The 18272-nt window shown below is 47.5% G+C and overlaps 1 protein-coding gene across 3 annotated transcripts; it reads right to left on the reverse strand.

Annotated features, from left to right (window-relative positions):
- Positions 1-8903: 8903 nt before the first annotated feature.
- Positions 8904-16549, reverse strand: LOC135375671 (uncharacterized protein K02A2.6-like). 3 transcript variants are annotated; one of them, XM_064608334.1, is made up of 3 exons: positions 16321-16549; positions 15930-16080; positions 8904-10065 (listed from the first exon to the last, which is right to left on the reverse strand). In XM_064608334.1, the coding sequence occupies exons 1-3, from the start codon at positions 16542-16544 to the stop codon at positions 9040-9042; spliced, it is 1401 nt and encodes a 466-aa protein (XP_064464404.1). In that variant the 5' UTR covers positions 16545-16549; the 3' UTR covers positions 8904-9039. The 3 variants fall into 3 exon arrangements, with proteins under 3 accessions (XP_064464404.1, XP_064464403.1, XP_064464402.1); XM_064608333.1 differs by having other exon boundaries at positions 8904-9370; positions 9681-10065; positions 15930-16549; XM_064608332.1 differs by having other exon boundaries at positions 15930-16549.
- Between the last annotated feature and the right edge of the window lie 1723 nt (positions 16550-18272).

Raw genomic sequence — 18272 nt, forward strand, 5'->3', positions numbered from 1 at the left:
AAATTTGTCGCGCGCTAGCTCCGTAGAGCATGATGTTCGGCTACAGGGTGGTCCACCAACCATGATACAAATTCATAGTAAAAAGCGTAGGCCCCGGAGAGATATGCGGTCAAGGGATTTTTTTCTGCCAATAACTTTTGCCACAAATTGGTAACATTTTGATTTCATTTCAATTACGGAAAGTTATTTTCTTGAATTCAACTCTGAAATTTCGCAAAGCAACCTAACGTTTCCTTTGTGGAAATGGGTTCCCCGTGATCATTTTACTCACTATAGCACATAATCCTACTCGCACTCTTAAAAATGAACTTCACCGCATAGCACGCTGCTAGCCAACCATCATCTCGAATGATATCGTTATCTGCCCTGATTTGTTGAAAACGGGTGGCGTACGCCTTTTCTGTGACACTTATGCTGTTCATAATTGTCACAAAAAAGGCGTACGCCCCCCGTTTTCAACAAATCAGGGCAGATAACGATATCATTCGAGATGATGGTTGGCTAGCAGCGTGCTATGCGGTGAAGTTCATTTTTAAGAGTGCGTAATGGAATGGCAATTGCCGAAATAAATTAGCCGAAAATCCGTGGAAATGAGCCCTTGGCTCCGCCTCGTTTTTGACGGCTCGTAGTTTGAGCGCAAAGTTGCGAAGAAAGGAGGTTACATTGACACGCCACACGAGGGGGGAAAGGGTTACAAGCCTTGCCCACAGAACAAACACAGGCGGTGAGTGCTAGAATCAGAGCCATCTTATCAAAAATGAGGTCACGCGACGGCTTCTAACATTTTCCCCCCTGTGTGGCAATTGCCATTGCATTACGAGTGGGATTATGTGCTATACTGTGTAAAATGACCACGGGGAGCCGATTTCCGCAAAGAAAACGTTAGGTTGCTGTGACGAGACGAAAGAAGAAGATGCTGGACTGTCTCGTGGTTGGGGGCAAAGGAAAGGAGAATAAAGTTAGATGTCAACTGGCACAGACGTGTAATCGTTCCCTGGTCCAAGAATTGACCCGTGACAGTCTACAACGTCAGAACTTGGCGCCCGAACGGGGACCAGGGAAGGCAGCGCTAACGACGACGTTTAGGCCAGGTGAATGTGGGGACGAAGATAGTTAAGGTCAACGATTCTTGCACCTCTTCAGATTGAGCCACGTAGGCCTCGCCGGAACGTTCCATCAGCCATGACAGAAGACATGGAAGCGTTCCTTCACTTGAATGATGAAGGCAAAGCTACAGCGTACAAGAACGCATTGGACAACGTCTCTCGCTTGACAATTCAAGTTGAGGAACTCTATCAACGTTTGACTTCGTTGGAACAGTCACACGGCAGATAGCCTAGGCAACAGTCTGGGTCTTCCATTCAAGCTCAAGATGATGCGAACGGAGAAACAACAACTTTATTTTCGACCTTGGAGAGTGGGGAGTTTCATCGCCACAGGCGATACTCTACCCCATTGCTGGATGGAATGGAGGGAATAAAATAACGAGCCCCTTCACAATAACGATCGAAGTCCGATGGTGTCCAGAAATGTCAGAAGAGCTTTGAGCGCAGAGCGTTGCTGGGCTGGATTGGGCCAGGGACCAAGCAATTTCGATAGGGAGAAAGGGCGAGAGTCCAGCTGACGAAGAGACTTGGAGAGGGTGTTTCGGGAAGGTTCGTAGTGAGGGCAATGAAGAAGAATGTGCTCCAGATCCTCAAGAGCACCACAGTGGCAGCAGGTGGGAGAGTCAACTTGTCTCAAGCGGTAACGCCACTGAGCTGTAAAGGCCACATCGAGGCGCATTCGGTGGATTAATGCAGCATCTTGACGAGAGGTGTTTCGTGGCATGCGGAAAGCGAGCGTGGGATCAACTCTGTTCAACATAGAGGGGGAAGAATGTCGGTTGTCCGTTGGCGGGAAGCCAGGGGTGTCACTAGGCGGCGCAGAATTGAATGGCGGTCCCCTCTCAGCAGAACAATACGGGTCCGTTTCCGATACGAGAGTGCTGCTTCTGCGGCGCTGTCGGCCTGCTCGTTCCCCACGACACCACAATGGGCTGGAACCCACTGGAGAACTAGCCTGTGGCCTGCGGCGTAGATAGTGTGGTAAGCCATTAACACGTCTGTGACTAGGGGTGCGGATGGGCCTCGTATGCCGGAATTTTCAATTGCTTGAAGTGCAGATTTGGAGTCTGTAAAGACTGCCCATTCCCGGGGTGGAAAATCAGCGATGTGTTGTAGAAAGAAAAGGATGGCATAGAGTTCCGCAGCTGTGGAGGAGGTTGGATGTGGAAGGCGTCTTCCGTGCACGACGCCTTCGGATGGAATGACGAAAGCTGAGGCGGACTTGTTGTTTCGGGATGCGCCATCAGTATATGCTGCCGTAAACGTAGAAAACTTCTCGTCTACCAGAGCATGAAAATGGGCTCGGAGGACTTGAGGGGGGACCTGATCTCTTCTTTCCAGAAGGTTTGGGAGGCGTACAAAAGTGGGCGGTACCGGTAGAGACCAGGGGGCTTCCGGCGGTATAGTGTCCTTAGTTATGAAGCCAGTGAGAGTCTGGCGTGTCCTCTGCGCTACTCGATAGAAGTCGCTTTCAGGGCGGTATCGAATTTTCCTGAGTAGCGGGTGGCGGGGAATGTGAGCACGCAAACGGAGGTAGTGCCGAGCCGTTTCCCGTTCACGGAGAACTTCAATCGGGAGCTCACCAGCTTCAGCCAGTACTTGCCGTGTTTCAGCCATTCTTGGAACTCCGAGGCATCGACGAAGACTTCGAGCAAACAGGGACCGAAGGGTATTTAATGAAGTTGTTGATATCCTGTGCAGAATAGGAAGGCTGTAAAGCACAGTTGCCCTCACCAATGCCGTGTGAACCGCGAGCAGGGAACGCTGATCACAGCCCCATCCTGAGCCAGAAAGATGTTGAATTGCGGGGAGCCATCGCTGCACTTTAGTTTCAAGGTGTTTAATGTGCCGAGCCCAGCGCAAGTCCGAGTCGATTACCACGCCAAGGAAGCGGTGAAAGCGTACCGGTTCAAGCTTCTGTAAACCAAGGCAAAGAGGGAAATGGGCCATAGCTTTACGCGTGAAAGGGAGCTCGACACACTTTTCGGGTGAAAGGTCCATCCCGAGGTGCGTGAGGTACGTATGGATACGTACGTAATGTTTAAAGCGAGCTGCAGGCGGCGCTGGAGAGCCGAGCGTGATTTTCCTACTGTCCAAAGGGCGACGTTATCTGCATACACGGAGAACGGCACTTTGCGAGGAATTACTGATTGTAGACCGGCCATCACCACGTTAAAGAGTGTCGGGCTGAGAATGCTTCCTTGGGGGACTCCTTCAGGAACAGGATGCTGAGGGCTTTGGCCTTGGGACGTACGGACAGCGACAGTTCGGTCTGTAAGGAAGTCTTGGAGCCAGATGAAGAGCCGACCGGATACTCCAAACGAGCGCAAGGCGTGCAGTACACAAATGTGCGAGACGGTATCATATGCGCGCTTGATGTCGAGGAAGACCGATCGGGCGGTCCGTCGATGGGCTCGAGCATGTTGAACTGTAGAGACTAGGTCGAGAACTGGATCCATGGAGCTTCGGTGGCGACGAAATGCAGCCATTTCGTGAGGGAACGCACGTTGTTTTTCAAGCCACCAGTCGAGGCGATGCAAAACCATTCTCTCCATCAGTTCCCCCTTACAGCTTGTCAGGCTCACCGGGCGAAAGGAGGATGGGGCATTTGGGGGCTTGCCTGGTTTCAGGATGGGAACAACCAATGCCTCCTTCCATGTATGTGGTAAAGATCCTTGTTGCCAAGACGTATTATAGACATGAAGGAGAGCTTGGAGTGACCGCCCGTCAAGGTTTCGTAGGGCGGCATAGGTGATTTTATCGGGCCCAGGGGACGAGGCGGCGTTCACAAGCTTTAACGCTGCTCGATTAGTGTGAAGTCGCGCTCCATAACTTCCAGGGGACGGGGTGCGAACGGAGAGAACATCATTCAAGCAACGGAAACTCTTATTTCTTCACTCCTGGCTCCTTTGATCGGGAGAATTGACCACCTAGAGCAGCAAGTATCCCGTGAAAGCACCCTCTGCGGCACCGATGAGGATTCGCAACCAAAGAGGAAACCTGCCCGAAAACAGAAAAGGAAGGCAAAGGCGACCGACCAGATGAAGTTGCAGAACGAGGGTGCGGTTAAGGATCAGCGTCTAACGACAGCAGCAGTTAGCGCTGCGCCGGCACTGACCAAAGATATCGTCGGCTGGTTCCATCAAGTGGATTTTTTGATGAGGATTTACCAAATCCCTGATGAAACAGCTGTTTCCCTGCTTATTTCAAAGCTCCCCGCAACGAATTTTGCGTGGATGCGCTACGATCTTTTGAGTGAGAAGGTCCAGACTTGGGATGACATGAAGCGCCTTTTCCGTCGTCGACATCACTTGGACAGCCCAATCGAAAATCGGCAGAAGATGTTCGTACGCTGTCAGAAGCTTGGTGAATCCTGCACGGAGTACGCAGTTGAGAAGCTTCAGCTCTTAGAGGACTGCTCATTTGACGGCACAGAGGAAGAAAAATGCACCATAATTCTTTCCTCACTGGCAAGTCAACCCAAGCGCCATTACTTCGACAAGACCTTCAAGTCGCTGGACAAGATGTCATCTTTCCTGAAGCATGACCGGAATTTCGCCTCCTCGGAGAAGTCTAAAGAGAAGGTTCTGCGAGTGGAGACTCAAGACAAGGGTAGGACGATTCATCAAGACGAAGCACGCAAGCCTACGCACACTGCGAAAGGGAACGAAAGTCCGAAAGCATCGAAAGGACCACAAGCCTCTAAGGCGAGGACTTTCGTCAGATCTGATACCGCACGTCTGGACCGGTCACAAAAGAAAGATGTAGAAAGGTTATGCCTGAACTGCAAGAAGATGGGTCATTTTGTCACCTGGTGTTCCGAGCCCTTGTCTCAAGAGTACCTGGAGTGGCAGCGCCTGTTCTCACAAGCAGCAAGTGGTACTGTAGCGGGAAACGACCACGTGATGCCTCTACCACCTGCAGGGAGGTATCGGAAGTCCAGCGAATAACGTGCTCCAAATCTGCGGGTCTGAAACGTGTCCCCGTACGACTGGGTGGATACAGCTTTCCAGCTCTTCTGGACTCTGGATCGTCTCGCTGTTTGATCAGCAACAGGGTTCTACGGAGGCTACCCCTGGACATGTCACCAACCACAGCTCACCTGGTAGCGGCCAATGAACAACCCTTGCGCGTTCTCGGTGAAACGAAGTGTGAAGTCGAAGTCGACGGTGAAAATTTCACGCTGGCCTTCATTGTGGTTTCGAGGCTGGAAGACGACATTCTACTCGGAGACGACTTTCTGCGCTTGTCCAATGCAGTTATCAACTGGGCCACGAACTCTTTCGGGGTTTTCGGCGAGCCGACCCTGAAGTTCTACTCAGTTTCGCAGCAGATCGTGCCCGCCACTCACGAGAAAGTACATTCGGGTACGCGCCGACTTTCCCCCAGCGACTGGTGATCTCTACGAAATCAGCGGAACCGGAGCAGCCCTTCATCGTCAACTACTAAGTGTACAGCACGGTATCACAGAGAAAGATACGTTCCAGGTACTGATGATGAACACGTCTTTGCGTCCAGCAGTACTGATGGAAGACACAACTGTTGGCGTGTCTGAGAAGGTGACCGCTCTGGAAGAGGTTCCCCTTACTGAAGAAGACATGCAGGTCGTGCATAAAATTGCATGCCCTCCACTGGGTGAAGAGAGAGAAGACCCTTCGATTGTCCGCTCGCGCACAAACGAAGTTGACATAAGTGGCATCATGTTCAACATCGGCATATCGCTGTCGCCGCAGGCGGAAGAAACCGTGAGGGCCTTACTCTTTCCTAACCAAGGAAACTTTGCCAAGCATTCTGTGGACTTGGGGTGCTGCGATCGGCATCACCACTCCATTAACACTGGGAACTCTGCTCCTATTTCCAAAAGACCACGACGGTTGTCGCCGGCACAGCGGGATCTGACCATGGCTATGGTAACAGACCTTATGAAGGCAAAGATCATTAAGTCATCCCGTAGCCCATGGGCGTCACCCTTGGTATTGGTGAAGAAAAATGACTGCTCCACAAGAATGTGTGTGGATTATAGGGTTTTGAACTCTGTGACAGAGAACGACATCTATCCCCTCCCATGCATTGACGATGCCCTTGCAGCTCTTAGTGGAAGCGAGTACTTTTCCACGCTCGATCTTCTCTCGGGATTCCACCAAATCAAGATGAATTCAGAAGACACCGCGAAGACTACTTTCATTACGCAGTGGGGCCCCTACGAATACCTCAGAATGCCATTCGGGTTAAAAGGAGCTCCTGAGACATGCCAGCGCGTTGTTGACAATATCATCGCCCGCATCAAGTATAAGAGCGCCTTCGTATACATGGATGACTGCGTGGTATACAGCAAAACCTTTGAAGACCATGTGTCCGACCTGCAAGAGGTTTTCACACGGTTCGCTGAAACCAACCTGAAGTTCAAACCCAAGAAGTGCTTCTTCTGCGGTGCCGTTACTTACCTAGGCCATATCGTTAGCGACCAAGGTATATCCCCTGATCCGGAGAAGATGGCAGCAGTCTCAAAGTTCCCGACTCCGCGAAACCTGACCGAGCTTCAGTCGTTCTTAGGACTGACTTCATACTTTCAAAGTTCATCCCCAATCACAGTATGATAGCTGCACCTCTCCGCAAGTTAATAAAAAAGTGTCATGTCGCAGGGTAAAAGACCAGGGGGCTTAATCACTTCCATCGTTCGCGAGCCAACGAGGGGCGGAGCTCTCGTTAACACGAACACGTGACACGTTTCACGTGACGCGTGACGCGCTTTTTTCGTTAACGGGACAAAGGCGTAATCTCTTGCTCGCGCAACGACCGACGGTGTCGTCTGCCTAACGAATGTGTTCACGTGCTCACAGGCTTCATTGCCTACATGGCTCATGATCTAACGAGGCGCGAGGCACTCGGGACCTCGAGCACGTGGTGTATGACGCGCTTTTTTCGTTAAAGTGACAGGGGCGCAATCTCTCGGTCCAGTTACGATCAAATTAGATCGTTTGCCTAACGAGTGGGTCTACCCACTCGTTAGAATGTGAAACATCTTCATTTGGAGATTTGCAGAAACGGAATTTCTGCTGAAACGAACATGTATTGCTCCACGACTGTGTACAAAATGACATGTTCCCCCTTTCATCGTATTTACACCAGTGGTTACATGAGGGCTGTCAGATATTCTCGAGAAGATGCAGATGAAGACGAGAAAGAAGACGAAGAAGTGACAACGACAAGCCATAGACAAACCATAGACAAACCATGCGAGCAATCCAAACAAAATTAAACAACCTCATTGGTCAACAAGATTACAGCCTCGTTGGCAGCTGTAGTTGGTTCAGGGCGGTGACATCACAACACGTAACGGCTCGTTACGAGCACGATAGCCTCAACGAAGAAGCTAAACGAGGAGCAGGGATTGTGCCACAGCAGGGCGTCGATAAGTTTCTTCGTTTCGTTATTCGTAACGACACGCTGACGTTGAAGCTGTCCAAGAAAGATGGCGGAGTGATTCTTCGCTTGGGCGATCACACAAGCAGCGAACTGTGCCCCATGGACGTGATGGCGTCAGGATGCCTTTCAACTGGACGAGACAGATTCTGTAAAGTTCTTCCGTCCGCCAAGAAAAGCTCTCCGCACCGTTTGTGAGGACTTGTGACCGTGTACTTCAATCCGTCTTGATAGCTACGGGTGTTGTGATGAACAACAAAGGCGAAATGGATGCATATAGTAGTGTTCGAATTGTTCTCTTTAATAGTACATTGCGGACATAGTGTTGATGTAGCAATGAAAGGAAGAGCAAAGGATTCTGTGGATTTTCTGAGGTCGATTGTCTTGAATAGTTTCATAACATTCTCTTGCTTCGCGCTGCTAACATGGAATTAAAACAGTTCACTGACGTTCTGTTCAAGCTCACTAGAAAACTGTTGCACTGGGAATTTATTTTATTTTAGGCGTCAGGATGCCTTTCAACTGGACCAGATAAATTTTGTAAAGTTTTTCCGTCCGGGAAGAAATGCTGTTCGCACTGTTTATGAAGCCTGACTGTAAGGTTGCGCGTTGTACTTCCATGCTTGAAGAAAAAGTTACATAAAGCTAATGAAATAAGTGTACACGTTGAGGAGAACGGGCGGCCTCCTCCTCTTTCTTCTTTTGATACTTCTGATACCACTACGTCTTTCCTTTCTGGTCTCGGACTCCCACGTGAACTAGAACTCAGCACACACTAGTTCTCGTATCATACTTAAGACAATTCTCACCCGACACCATCGTCAGGGTATGAAAATGATTTACATTTTTTTTATTTACAGCGTGTAGCTCGACGATTATCCTTACAGTGATGTACATGTTTGTTAATTATTTTCACACGACTAGCGAGCCATATATTGAGACGGGAAGAAAAAGAAGATGACGAACGAGCCTGGGAACGAACATTGGAACGCAATGAGCATGTATGAGAGCACGAGAATGCGAGCTATCGGAACAAATGAAACAGTCCTATTGGTCAGCGAAGATGCAGCCTCGCTGCCAGCCTGCTCTTCGCTCAATGCTATGACATCACAACACGTGAGCACTCGCAACGTGCAAAATAACCACAAAGAAGAAGCTTCACGAGGAGCAGAGATTGCGACCACGCAAAGCATCGATAAAGTCGCTCGTTTCGTTAGCCTGAACGACTCGTTCAGCTGTCTCGTGCCGTTAAGTTGAACGTGTGAAACGATTAAGCCCCCAGGCCGTACTTGCAGCAAACGCTTTATTGCTGGCACAATGAACAGTGCCCAAGGCGTGGGGTGCCACACAAAATGACAGTCTGGCGCACCGAACTGTGCGCGCCTTTTAACAGAACCAGGCAAGTAGGAGGAGGAGGAGGAAAGCAGATAGCGCGCGACGTAACATCGATAAGATACCGGCATGCGTGCGCGGGAACATACATGACACTTCCCTCCCTCCTAATACAAAACTAATGAGCTTGATAACGCTCGGGAGGACGTCTGTCTCGGACAGGGTATCTTCTTTCTTGAGCAGTCGGCTGTGGAACTCCAATGCTGTCCTGAATGGGTTCCGGAGTGCCGGGTCGCTGCACGGCTCCACGGGCCCGGTCACTTGTTGGGAGTACCTCAGAGGAGCTGGGAATATCCGACTGTTCGAAGTCCGTAGGTGCTGCAAGCCAGGGACCTGAATCGTTGTCGCACTTTGCCTCTTGGGTAGTGGTTCTGCTTGCGCATAGCCTGAGTTGGTCTTGATGACGACGCCACACAATTGAGGTGCCCTGGACTGGTGAAACTCGTACCCTGTAAGACACTGGGCCGGTGTTACATAAAATTATTCCTGGCAAACACTTCTTCCCTCTTCTGAAATTTCGCACCATTGCGCGATCCCCTTGTTTCAAAAGTCGTGGAATAGATGTTCTGCGTGCACTCTGTACAAACTGCGAATGTCTCACCCGACATTCAATTGATGGCTTCAGAAGATCGAGCCGAGTTCTCAACTGACGTTTGAAAAGTAGCATAGCTGGCGTTTCATGCGTTGTAGCGTGAATAGTTGTTCGGTAGCGAAACAAGAAGCGGTCTAGCAGCAGATTTAATGGTGTAGAAGGGTTACCTTTTCGCAGTGCAGTCTTGAGTGACTGCACGAACCTTTCCGCTAGTCCGTTGCTGCTCGTATGGTAAGGTGTAGTTGTGACATGACGGATGCCCATCTTTTTCAAGAAGTCTTTAAATTCTTGAGACACAAATTGTGGTCCGTTGTCTGTCACAAAACTTTCTGGAATTCCAAACCTGGAGAAAAGTTCGTGTAACTTTTCTATGGTGTGTTTTGTCGTCGTTTTTCCCATGATGAAGACCTCCGGCCATTTTGAATGGGCGTCCATGACTATTAAAAACATGTGACCCTTGAAGGGGCCCGCAAAATCCGCATGTAGTCTATGCCATGGAGCTGTAGGCCACGACCACGGGTGCAAGGGCGACTTCGGCGGCGCAGGCTGTACCTGTTGACAATCCAAGCATGTTTTTACACATTCTTCAATGTCCCTTTCGAGTGACGGCCACCACACGTAACTTCTAGCAAACACTTTGGTGCGGACCATGACCAGAATTCAGGGACACCTCCTCTGATTCAGGTTCTGCCTGATAGCAGAAGAACGTGTAAGAAAGCCAACTTGAAAGAAAAGTATGCGGCGAGGAGGAATGAAGATGGAAAGAGACGTGGGCAGACGAGGAAGGGAATTTGTACATCAGATATCGCGCGCGGCGCCCGGCTATCAGCAGCAATTGCCCAGCGCAGAATGAAAACGTGATGAATCAGCTCTGATAAGCTTTGCCAAACTTTTCTTCGCTGTGCTGCTGCTCAGAATTGTGGGCTACTGCTCGTAGCGTGCGGAACGGGGTGATTGCCACTTCTAAGGCTAGCCCTGGTCCATTTTTTGTTCTCTCTGTGGGGAATGGGGATGCCTTCGACGATGACCAATGTCCTAGAGCGACTTCTGAGAGAAATGTGCCGGCGTATGTGTGACAGTGTCTGAGGAAAACCCCAGAAATTATCCTACATTATGCTGAAAAGAAATTATGCTCTATAAGCTAAGAAAGCGAATTCAGTAACTGCACCTCACTTTGGTACTTGCACCTTGTTACTCCATGATCACTGTATCGTACGCTTCAGTTTGTTCTTGGCCTTATCATGAGGACATGTCATTGTTTAATTCCAAATTTTGCGTCATACTCTCTTCCCGGCACCATCAAGAATGCTTGTCGGTTATCAACTCCCTCCTTTAGAGAAATAAGAATAAGAAAATAAACAAGTGGAAGACTGCTTATTTTCAGAACATCTAGAGCTGAAAGCAGAGTCACGTTCGGCACAAAAAAGTGATTGGAAAACCCACAGTTCCTAAATAATGTCGGGCATGCACGCTTACGTCACATATATGGAGGCCTGCAACCTGCTTCGAGCTTTCTTCTCGTTCGTTCTTTCATTTACTTCATGGCAGCATCCACAATAGTAACAGCAGGCCTTTTCTATATCCTGGAGGTGTTGCTCAAATACGCGCTCGAATTAAAGACAAGAGGAAGAGAGATGCCCAAGCAGCACAATGTACTCGAGTGCAATAGTTGCGGATGGCATGTGTCTTATCAATGTAATTAGTGCGGCCGTTAATTATTTTGTAATGAATCTTCATAATTCCTGAAAACAAGCTGAGCGCGCAATTCCAAATTTGGAGAGCACAACCCTGAGAAGTCTAGTCAGCAGGAATCGAAACAGTAACACTACTCTGTGCCCTTAAAAAATGAGCGAAAATGCACTATCGTCGAGAGTTGCGCGAGTTCGGGCAGCCGCTCTTTCCTATCACCCTCACTATCACCGTTTGACGATACTGACATCACGCTGTTCCTCAAAACATGGGCCCCCCCGCTTCCTAGCGTCCTCGTTGTTTTTCTCTTGTTCAAATCTGATACAACGTAGACATTTATTGAGCAACGGAATGGGTGATTGTGTTTTTGTTATCTGCGAGGTTTTTACAGTAATGCATTTGTAGTTTTATTGCGTGACGTTTATCACATCACATCACGAACTGTGTTGTGCAGATCAAACGAGATAACGACGTAAAGAAAATCAAGTACGGCACGTTTTATGATAATGTAGACTGAGAAACAACATCGCTATTTCCCTCACTCCAGCGACAAAGTGGGCTGTTCCATGATTTCAGGAACAACCTGTTGTCAGTTGAGAATGGTGACACCGAGACAGGGAGAGGAGAAATTGCCGCAAAACCCGCATAGTGTTCAATTATTTTGTATGTTCGCACATTTTTTTACTAGAGCGCAAAAAGGCTCTGTGATTTCGGTTCCTGCATGGTAGGCCCCTCAGGGTTATGCTCTACATCTTTGCAATTACGCAGTCAACGTATTTTCACTAATTATAATGATTAATCGGGAACGTTAGTTAACGGCTGCGCTATTTGTTTATACGCCACCACCTTTGAATTGGTCGAGTCCGGAATAGATATATTGAACGACTTTTGCGAAAAAGAAAGTCATTCGCGGATTTCATCAAATTCATTCAGTCTTACTTCACGTACCCTGTATGCAGGGTATCCCAACTAAAGGTGACCATATTTTTTTTAAATATATCTATCACTTTTTCCAAGATGAAATCAATTGCAATATAGCATATGCTGAAGGGCACTCCCTAGGAGGGCATTAGCAGACTCCTAAGGCAATGTCTTAATTCTTTCGATACGTAACTTTTTAATTAGAAAAGCTACGAAGTTGTTCCAATGAGAAAATCTGATCTCTTCGGTCACCAGATACCAAAGCCGTTTCCAGAACAAAAGTCTGTTCAATATGTCGTATGAAAAAAATTCGTGAACACTTTTTTTTTCTTTATTTTGTTCATTGTGCATCTTGGAAAAAGCGTCTTTCGTTGACCCCCGAGGCGAGAGAGTGAAAGAGCACAGTGCCGACTCTTGCGTGGAACTTGCGGAAAGAAAACAAAAACAAATGTATCGGGTGACTCTATGGGAGCTGCCCTTATCTTGAGCTGCATTTTCCGTATTTTTTTAAAATGTTTTTCATGGACGCAAGAGGCGATAGTGTGCTCTTTTATTCTCTCGTGTTGGGGGCGAAGGAAAGACACGGCTCTAGAGATGTGTAATAAATAAAATAAAGAAAGAAATGGTGTTCCTTCACGATTTTCCTTTTTTTTTTTTTCTGCGAACGATCTATCGAACGAATTTTTGTTCTGAAAACGGCTTTGGTATTTGGTGACCGAAGAGGTCAGATGTTCTCATTGGAACAACTTCGTAACATTCATAATTAAAAGGTTAATTATTCAAACTTAATTAAGACAATGCCTTAGGAGTCTCCTAATGCCTACCTAGAGAGCGTCCTTCAGCATATGATATATTGCAATTGATTTCATCTCGGAAAAAGTGATAAATATACTTTTAAAAAATATGGTCACATTTAGCGGGAACAACATGTATATGACAATAAACACGCATGGCATTTTTAACATAATCATTATTTTGCTATAAGAACGAGTTAACCCGTAAGGAGGTTACGGCCTTGCACAATGCTGCATGAGAACGAAAAATTTGGCGAGCTAGAGAATAAAGGAAGTTTAAGCCACATGTCCGGAATTTATGTTAAATGATTGAAATGCATCTACACTGCGAAAAGCATGTGTAGCATTTCGTCACTTTAATTCCAATTACCATTAGAGCGCGTCAAAGCTGACCCGCATAATTGGTTCCGTCGTCATATTGACCTCGAATGAAAATTTGGTGAGTTGTGTCTTTACAGGGAACAAAGGACGTTTAAGCCACAAGTTCGATATACATTACATTAAAACATCTACATTACAAAAAAAACAAAAAAAAAATTTGCTTGTAACTTTGGGCATCCTATTAAGTTTCACCATTAGAGCGCGTCCAAGTTGGCTTTCACCAGGACTCCGTCATCACATCGATCTCGATGAATGAAAATTTGATGAGTTCCGCCGTGACAGGGAACAAAGGACGTTTAAGCCACATGTTTGAAATTGATGGTAAATGATTGACAAGCATATACACTACAATAAACACGCGTGGCACTTTGTGCATTTCAATTAGTTTCGCCATTAAGCGCGTTAAAGTGTACCCGCACGACGATTCCGTGTCAGGTCGACCTCTATCAACGGAAATTTGATGAGTTCCGCCTTGACAGAGAACAAAGGGCGTTTAAGCCACATGTTTGAAATTGATGGTAAATGATGGACAAGCATCTACATTACAACAAACACGCGTGGCACTTTGTGCATTTCAGTTAGTTTCCCCATTATAGCGCGTTAAAGTGTACCCGCGTGACGATTCCGTGTCAGGTCGACCTCTATCAATGAAAATTTGATGAGTTCCGCCTTGATAGGGAACAAAGGACGTTTAAGCCACATGTTTGAAATTGATGGTAAATGATGGACAAGCATCTACACTACAACAAACACGCGTGGCACTCTGTGCATTTCAATTAGTTTCGCCATTAGAGAGCGTTAAAGTGTACCCGCACGACGATTCCGTGTCAGGTCGACCTCTATCCATGAAAATTTGATGAGTTCCACCTTGACAGGTACAAGGACAGGGACAAAGACGTTTAAGCTACAGCTCTTTTCCCTGAGATGTTTGCATTCGTTACAGGTCCGAAATTTATGGTAAATGAATGTATCAACGCTACAACAAACACGCGTGGTAATTCGTTCATCTTAAATACCCTTACCATTAAAGCGCGTCAAAGTTGATCCACATAGTTGATTCCTTTGTCACATCGACCTGGAGTTTACAGTCAAGGAAGGGCGTTGATGCCACAAGTCCGAAATTTATTTTAAATGATTGACAATAATCTACATTACAACAAACGCGCGTGGTATTGTGCAAAACGGGGATTCCTGTAGCGGTGAAGTAAGTGGTAGTGCAAGGGGAATTCATCTGCTATTCACATATTAACTGCACAGGCGATCGCACAGCATTAGGGCAACTAAATCAAACTGAACGCCATGCAGTGTGGCATAGGTCCAGTACGGCATTATTAAGCCAAAACTCGGACGCTCTCGCCCTGCCGTTACTCCCATACCTACCTCTCTTTAACTACCTCCACAAAAAAAAAAAGGAAGAAAAAGAAAAAAAAACGAGCACACCGCGGATCGAACCACGGCCACCGAAAGCAGTGCCCAATATCTTTACCACTGAGCCAACGCTGTCCGTATGTGCGGCCTGTAGGTATGAAGGTACAGACGTTTCGCAAGCCACACCGAGCTTGTCAATACTTCTTTTGTCGTGGGAACAAAATTGTAGCGTCCCACAACAGCGCACAAAGTTGCAAAGTGTACAAGACAAATTCAACTTTCATGTCCTACATGCGCATTTTCTGGAGAACCCACTGTTTTAGCTAAGTACAACAAAAATAGCACACCAGTGCATTCTGCCATGAAGCCAACACGGCGCAAATAAGTCTTCCAGGAACAAAACTGCGACGCTCTTGCGCTTCCATTCCACTAGTACACCATCGATGGGCCTCTCACAGCAACACCCATGTGTGGGCTTTTCTTTCTAAAGCTCAGCGTCAACAGATATTCTAACAAAACCAGGTGGAATGCATTGCTTCAATGGAGGGCAGCGAGTACGACGGTCAAGCCAACTTTAAGAAACCGTGTCCCGGATTTCTGGGAATGTATGCCAGGGTGTCCATCGTGCAACTCAGACAGCACCGTTTTTTGAAATTTTCCTGGTACAACGACGCGCATTCCGTACAATAAGCAACCTTGGTGGACTGTTAATTCCAACTTTCTGTCAAAGTATGGCTTCAGTTCAGGGTCCTTCAGTGATGAAGGCCAACCTCTCATGACCATCTCTCGCACACGACACAATGTAGGATCAAGTCCAGTCTCTCTTGCAATATCCGAGCTTCTCAACGGCATTGTATCAAGCCGTAACGTGTAAAACATCTCAACATCTGCAGTCTCGTTGCATTCATACGTCAAGGGCATCCTAGAGAGACAGTCTGCTTCTACATTTTTACTGGCTTCTTTGTAGAGCAGAGTGTATCTATAAGCGGCTAAAGTGACCGCCCAACGTTGCAGACGGGCAGCGGCAACCGTAGGAATCCCCGTCTTAGGCCCGAATATTGTTTGCAGAGGTTTGTGATCAGTTATCAATGTAAATGACCTTCCATAGAGGTAGTAATGGAATTTACCAACTCCAAACACGAGAGCAAGTGCTTCGCGCTCCAGCTGCGAGTAACCCTGCTCAGCCTTGGTTAATGTTCGGGACGCGTATGCGATGGGCCGGGTAGTACCATCAGGAAACTTATGACTAAGCACAGCACCTACCCCATACGGAGACGCATCGCCGGCCAGTTGCAGCGGTAAGTAGGAGCTGTAGTGGGCCAAAACTGGAGCTGTCGTGATGACTTCCTTGATCTTGTTGAAGGAATGTTCGCACTCCGGTGACCAGAGCCAAGTCGCCTTATTGCACAACAGCCTGTTCAAAGGAAACGCAATAGTCGAAAGTTGAGGCACAAATTTTCCATAATAATTTACGAGCCCTAACAACGAGCGTAATTGTTGCTTGTTAACAGGTCTGGGCGCTTCCACAATCGCTTTAACCTTTTCAGGTGACGTATGAATTCCAGAGGCACTGATTACATGCCCTAGATATTCGAGACTGTCTTCGAAGAAATAACACTTGTTTCGTTTTACGCGAATACCACGCTCCACCAACCTCTTCAAGACTGCATCCAAGTTGGCCAGGTGTTCTTCCGGTGTCGACCCCGTAATCAGTAGGTCGTCCAAGTAACAGCACACCTTCGGTAATCCTTTCAGGACGTTCTCCATTATACGCTGGAATATCCCTGGGGCTGATGCGATTCCAAAAAGAAGACGATTAACTTCAAACAATCCCTTATGAGTATTAAGGGTCAAATACTTCTTAGATTCGTCACACATTTCAATTTGTTGGTACGCTCTGCTCAAATCTATCTTCGAGAATTTCTGGCCACCAGCCAGGCTTGACAGTAATTCCTCGATTTTTTGCAGAGGGTAATGATCGATGTCGAGCATTGGGTTGACAGTTGTTTTGTAATCGCCGCAGATACGCAGCGATCCATCTTTCTTGATTACCGGTACTATTGGCGTTGCAAACTCGCTCACCGGTACTGGGTTAATAATTCCCAAGTCTTGCAACTTCAACAACTCCTGTTCTACCGCTGGCTGTAGCGCAATTGGTACACTGCGGGCTTTCATGAACTTTGGGCGATTACCGTCCTTGAGAAAAAGTTGTGCTTTCTCACCTTTCACCGTCCCCAGCTCATCCTTGAAAATGGCACCGTACTTGTCTAGCAGGAGGTTCAATTTCCTTTTGACATCTTTCGCGGTATCCTCGGGCACACTGACACGACAGAAGTTGCACAGCGATGGCCAGTCCAGACGTATGCAGCGTAACCACTGACGGCCCAAAAGTGGTGGTCCAGGCTGGTGAACGACGTACAAGGGCAACGACGCAGCTTGGTTGTTGTACTGCACTTGTACTTGTACCACTCCTAGCGGCGCAACTTCTTCACCTGTATAGGTCCTTAGCTTCAAATCTGTTTTCTGAAACTGGCCATATCCAAATGTGGCTTTGAAATCATGAGCAGAAATAACGGAGACGGCTGCTCCAGTGTCTAACTCCATGGTGAGTGGAATCCCGTTAATAGTCATTGTTACACCAATGGGATCGCTTTTTCCATCTTGAATTCCTTTTATTGGAATAGATAGTGTCCGAACTGTGTCATACCTTTTTTGAATAGGTTTTCTGCCCTGATATCTCTTCCGCGCCCTGGACTTGCAAGCTCTGCGAATGTGGCCTTTCTTGTTGCACTGATAGCAAGTGGCATTGATGAAAGGACACGATAACGAGACATGCTTTGCTGAGGCGCCCCAAGCAGCACGATGAACTGAAACTCGAGTGCAATAGGGGTGGACGGGTAGGTGGAAGGCCTTGAACAGGATCGTGAAACTAAAGAATATTGATAAGATACAAACCGTCAACCTCTACTGCACTCGACTTTCAGTACATTGTGCTGCTTGGGGCACCTAGAACATTCCGCAGATAAGCCGCTACGTGTTTTTTCCGCCTGTATCTTGAACAGGTCACCAGGACTTTCGTACTTTGCATGGGTCGCCGTGGCATTCTTGGAGGCGTTTTCCAGTGCCAAGGCCTTGTCGACGGCTTTTTGAAAAGAAAGCTTTTTATCTTCAGTGCAGAGTACACGTTGTATTTCAACTCGTTGAAGGCCGCACACGAATCTATCACGTAGGGACTCGTCCAAGAACAATCCAAAGTCACACGTTTCTGCCAATTTGCGTAGTGACGCAACGAATTCCGTGATGCTTTCATTGTCTCGTTGAGTCCTCCGGTGAAATTTTGCTCGTTCGCCGATGACTGAAGGTTCGGGAGTAAAATGTGCCCTTAGTAATTTAAGCACTGCATCAGAGGTCTTCGACGTTGGCTTGTCTGGACTACACAGGGACTTCAGCAGCCCATACGTCTTAGCACCGACGATACTAACGAGCGCGTAAACTTTATCAGCGTCTTCAATGTGGTTGACCTGTATGTACGCTAGCAAACGTTCCTCGTATGCTGGCCAATCACTTGTTGATTCATCAAAGGGTTCCAATTGACCTACTTGCATA

Source organism: Ornithodoros turicata, unplaced genomic scaffold (genome assembly GCF_037126465.1).
Source record: "Ornithodoros turicata isolate Travis unplaced genomic scaffold, ASM3712646v1 ctg00000915.1, whole genome shotgun sequence".
Taxonomy (NCBI): domain Eukaryota; kingdom Metazoa; phylum Arthropoda; class Arachnida; order Ixodida; family Argasidae; genus Ornithodoros; species Ornithodoros turicata.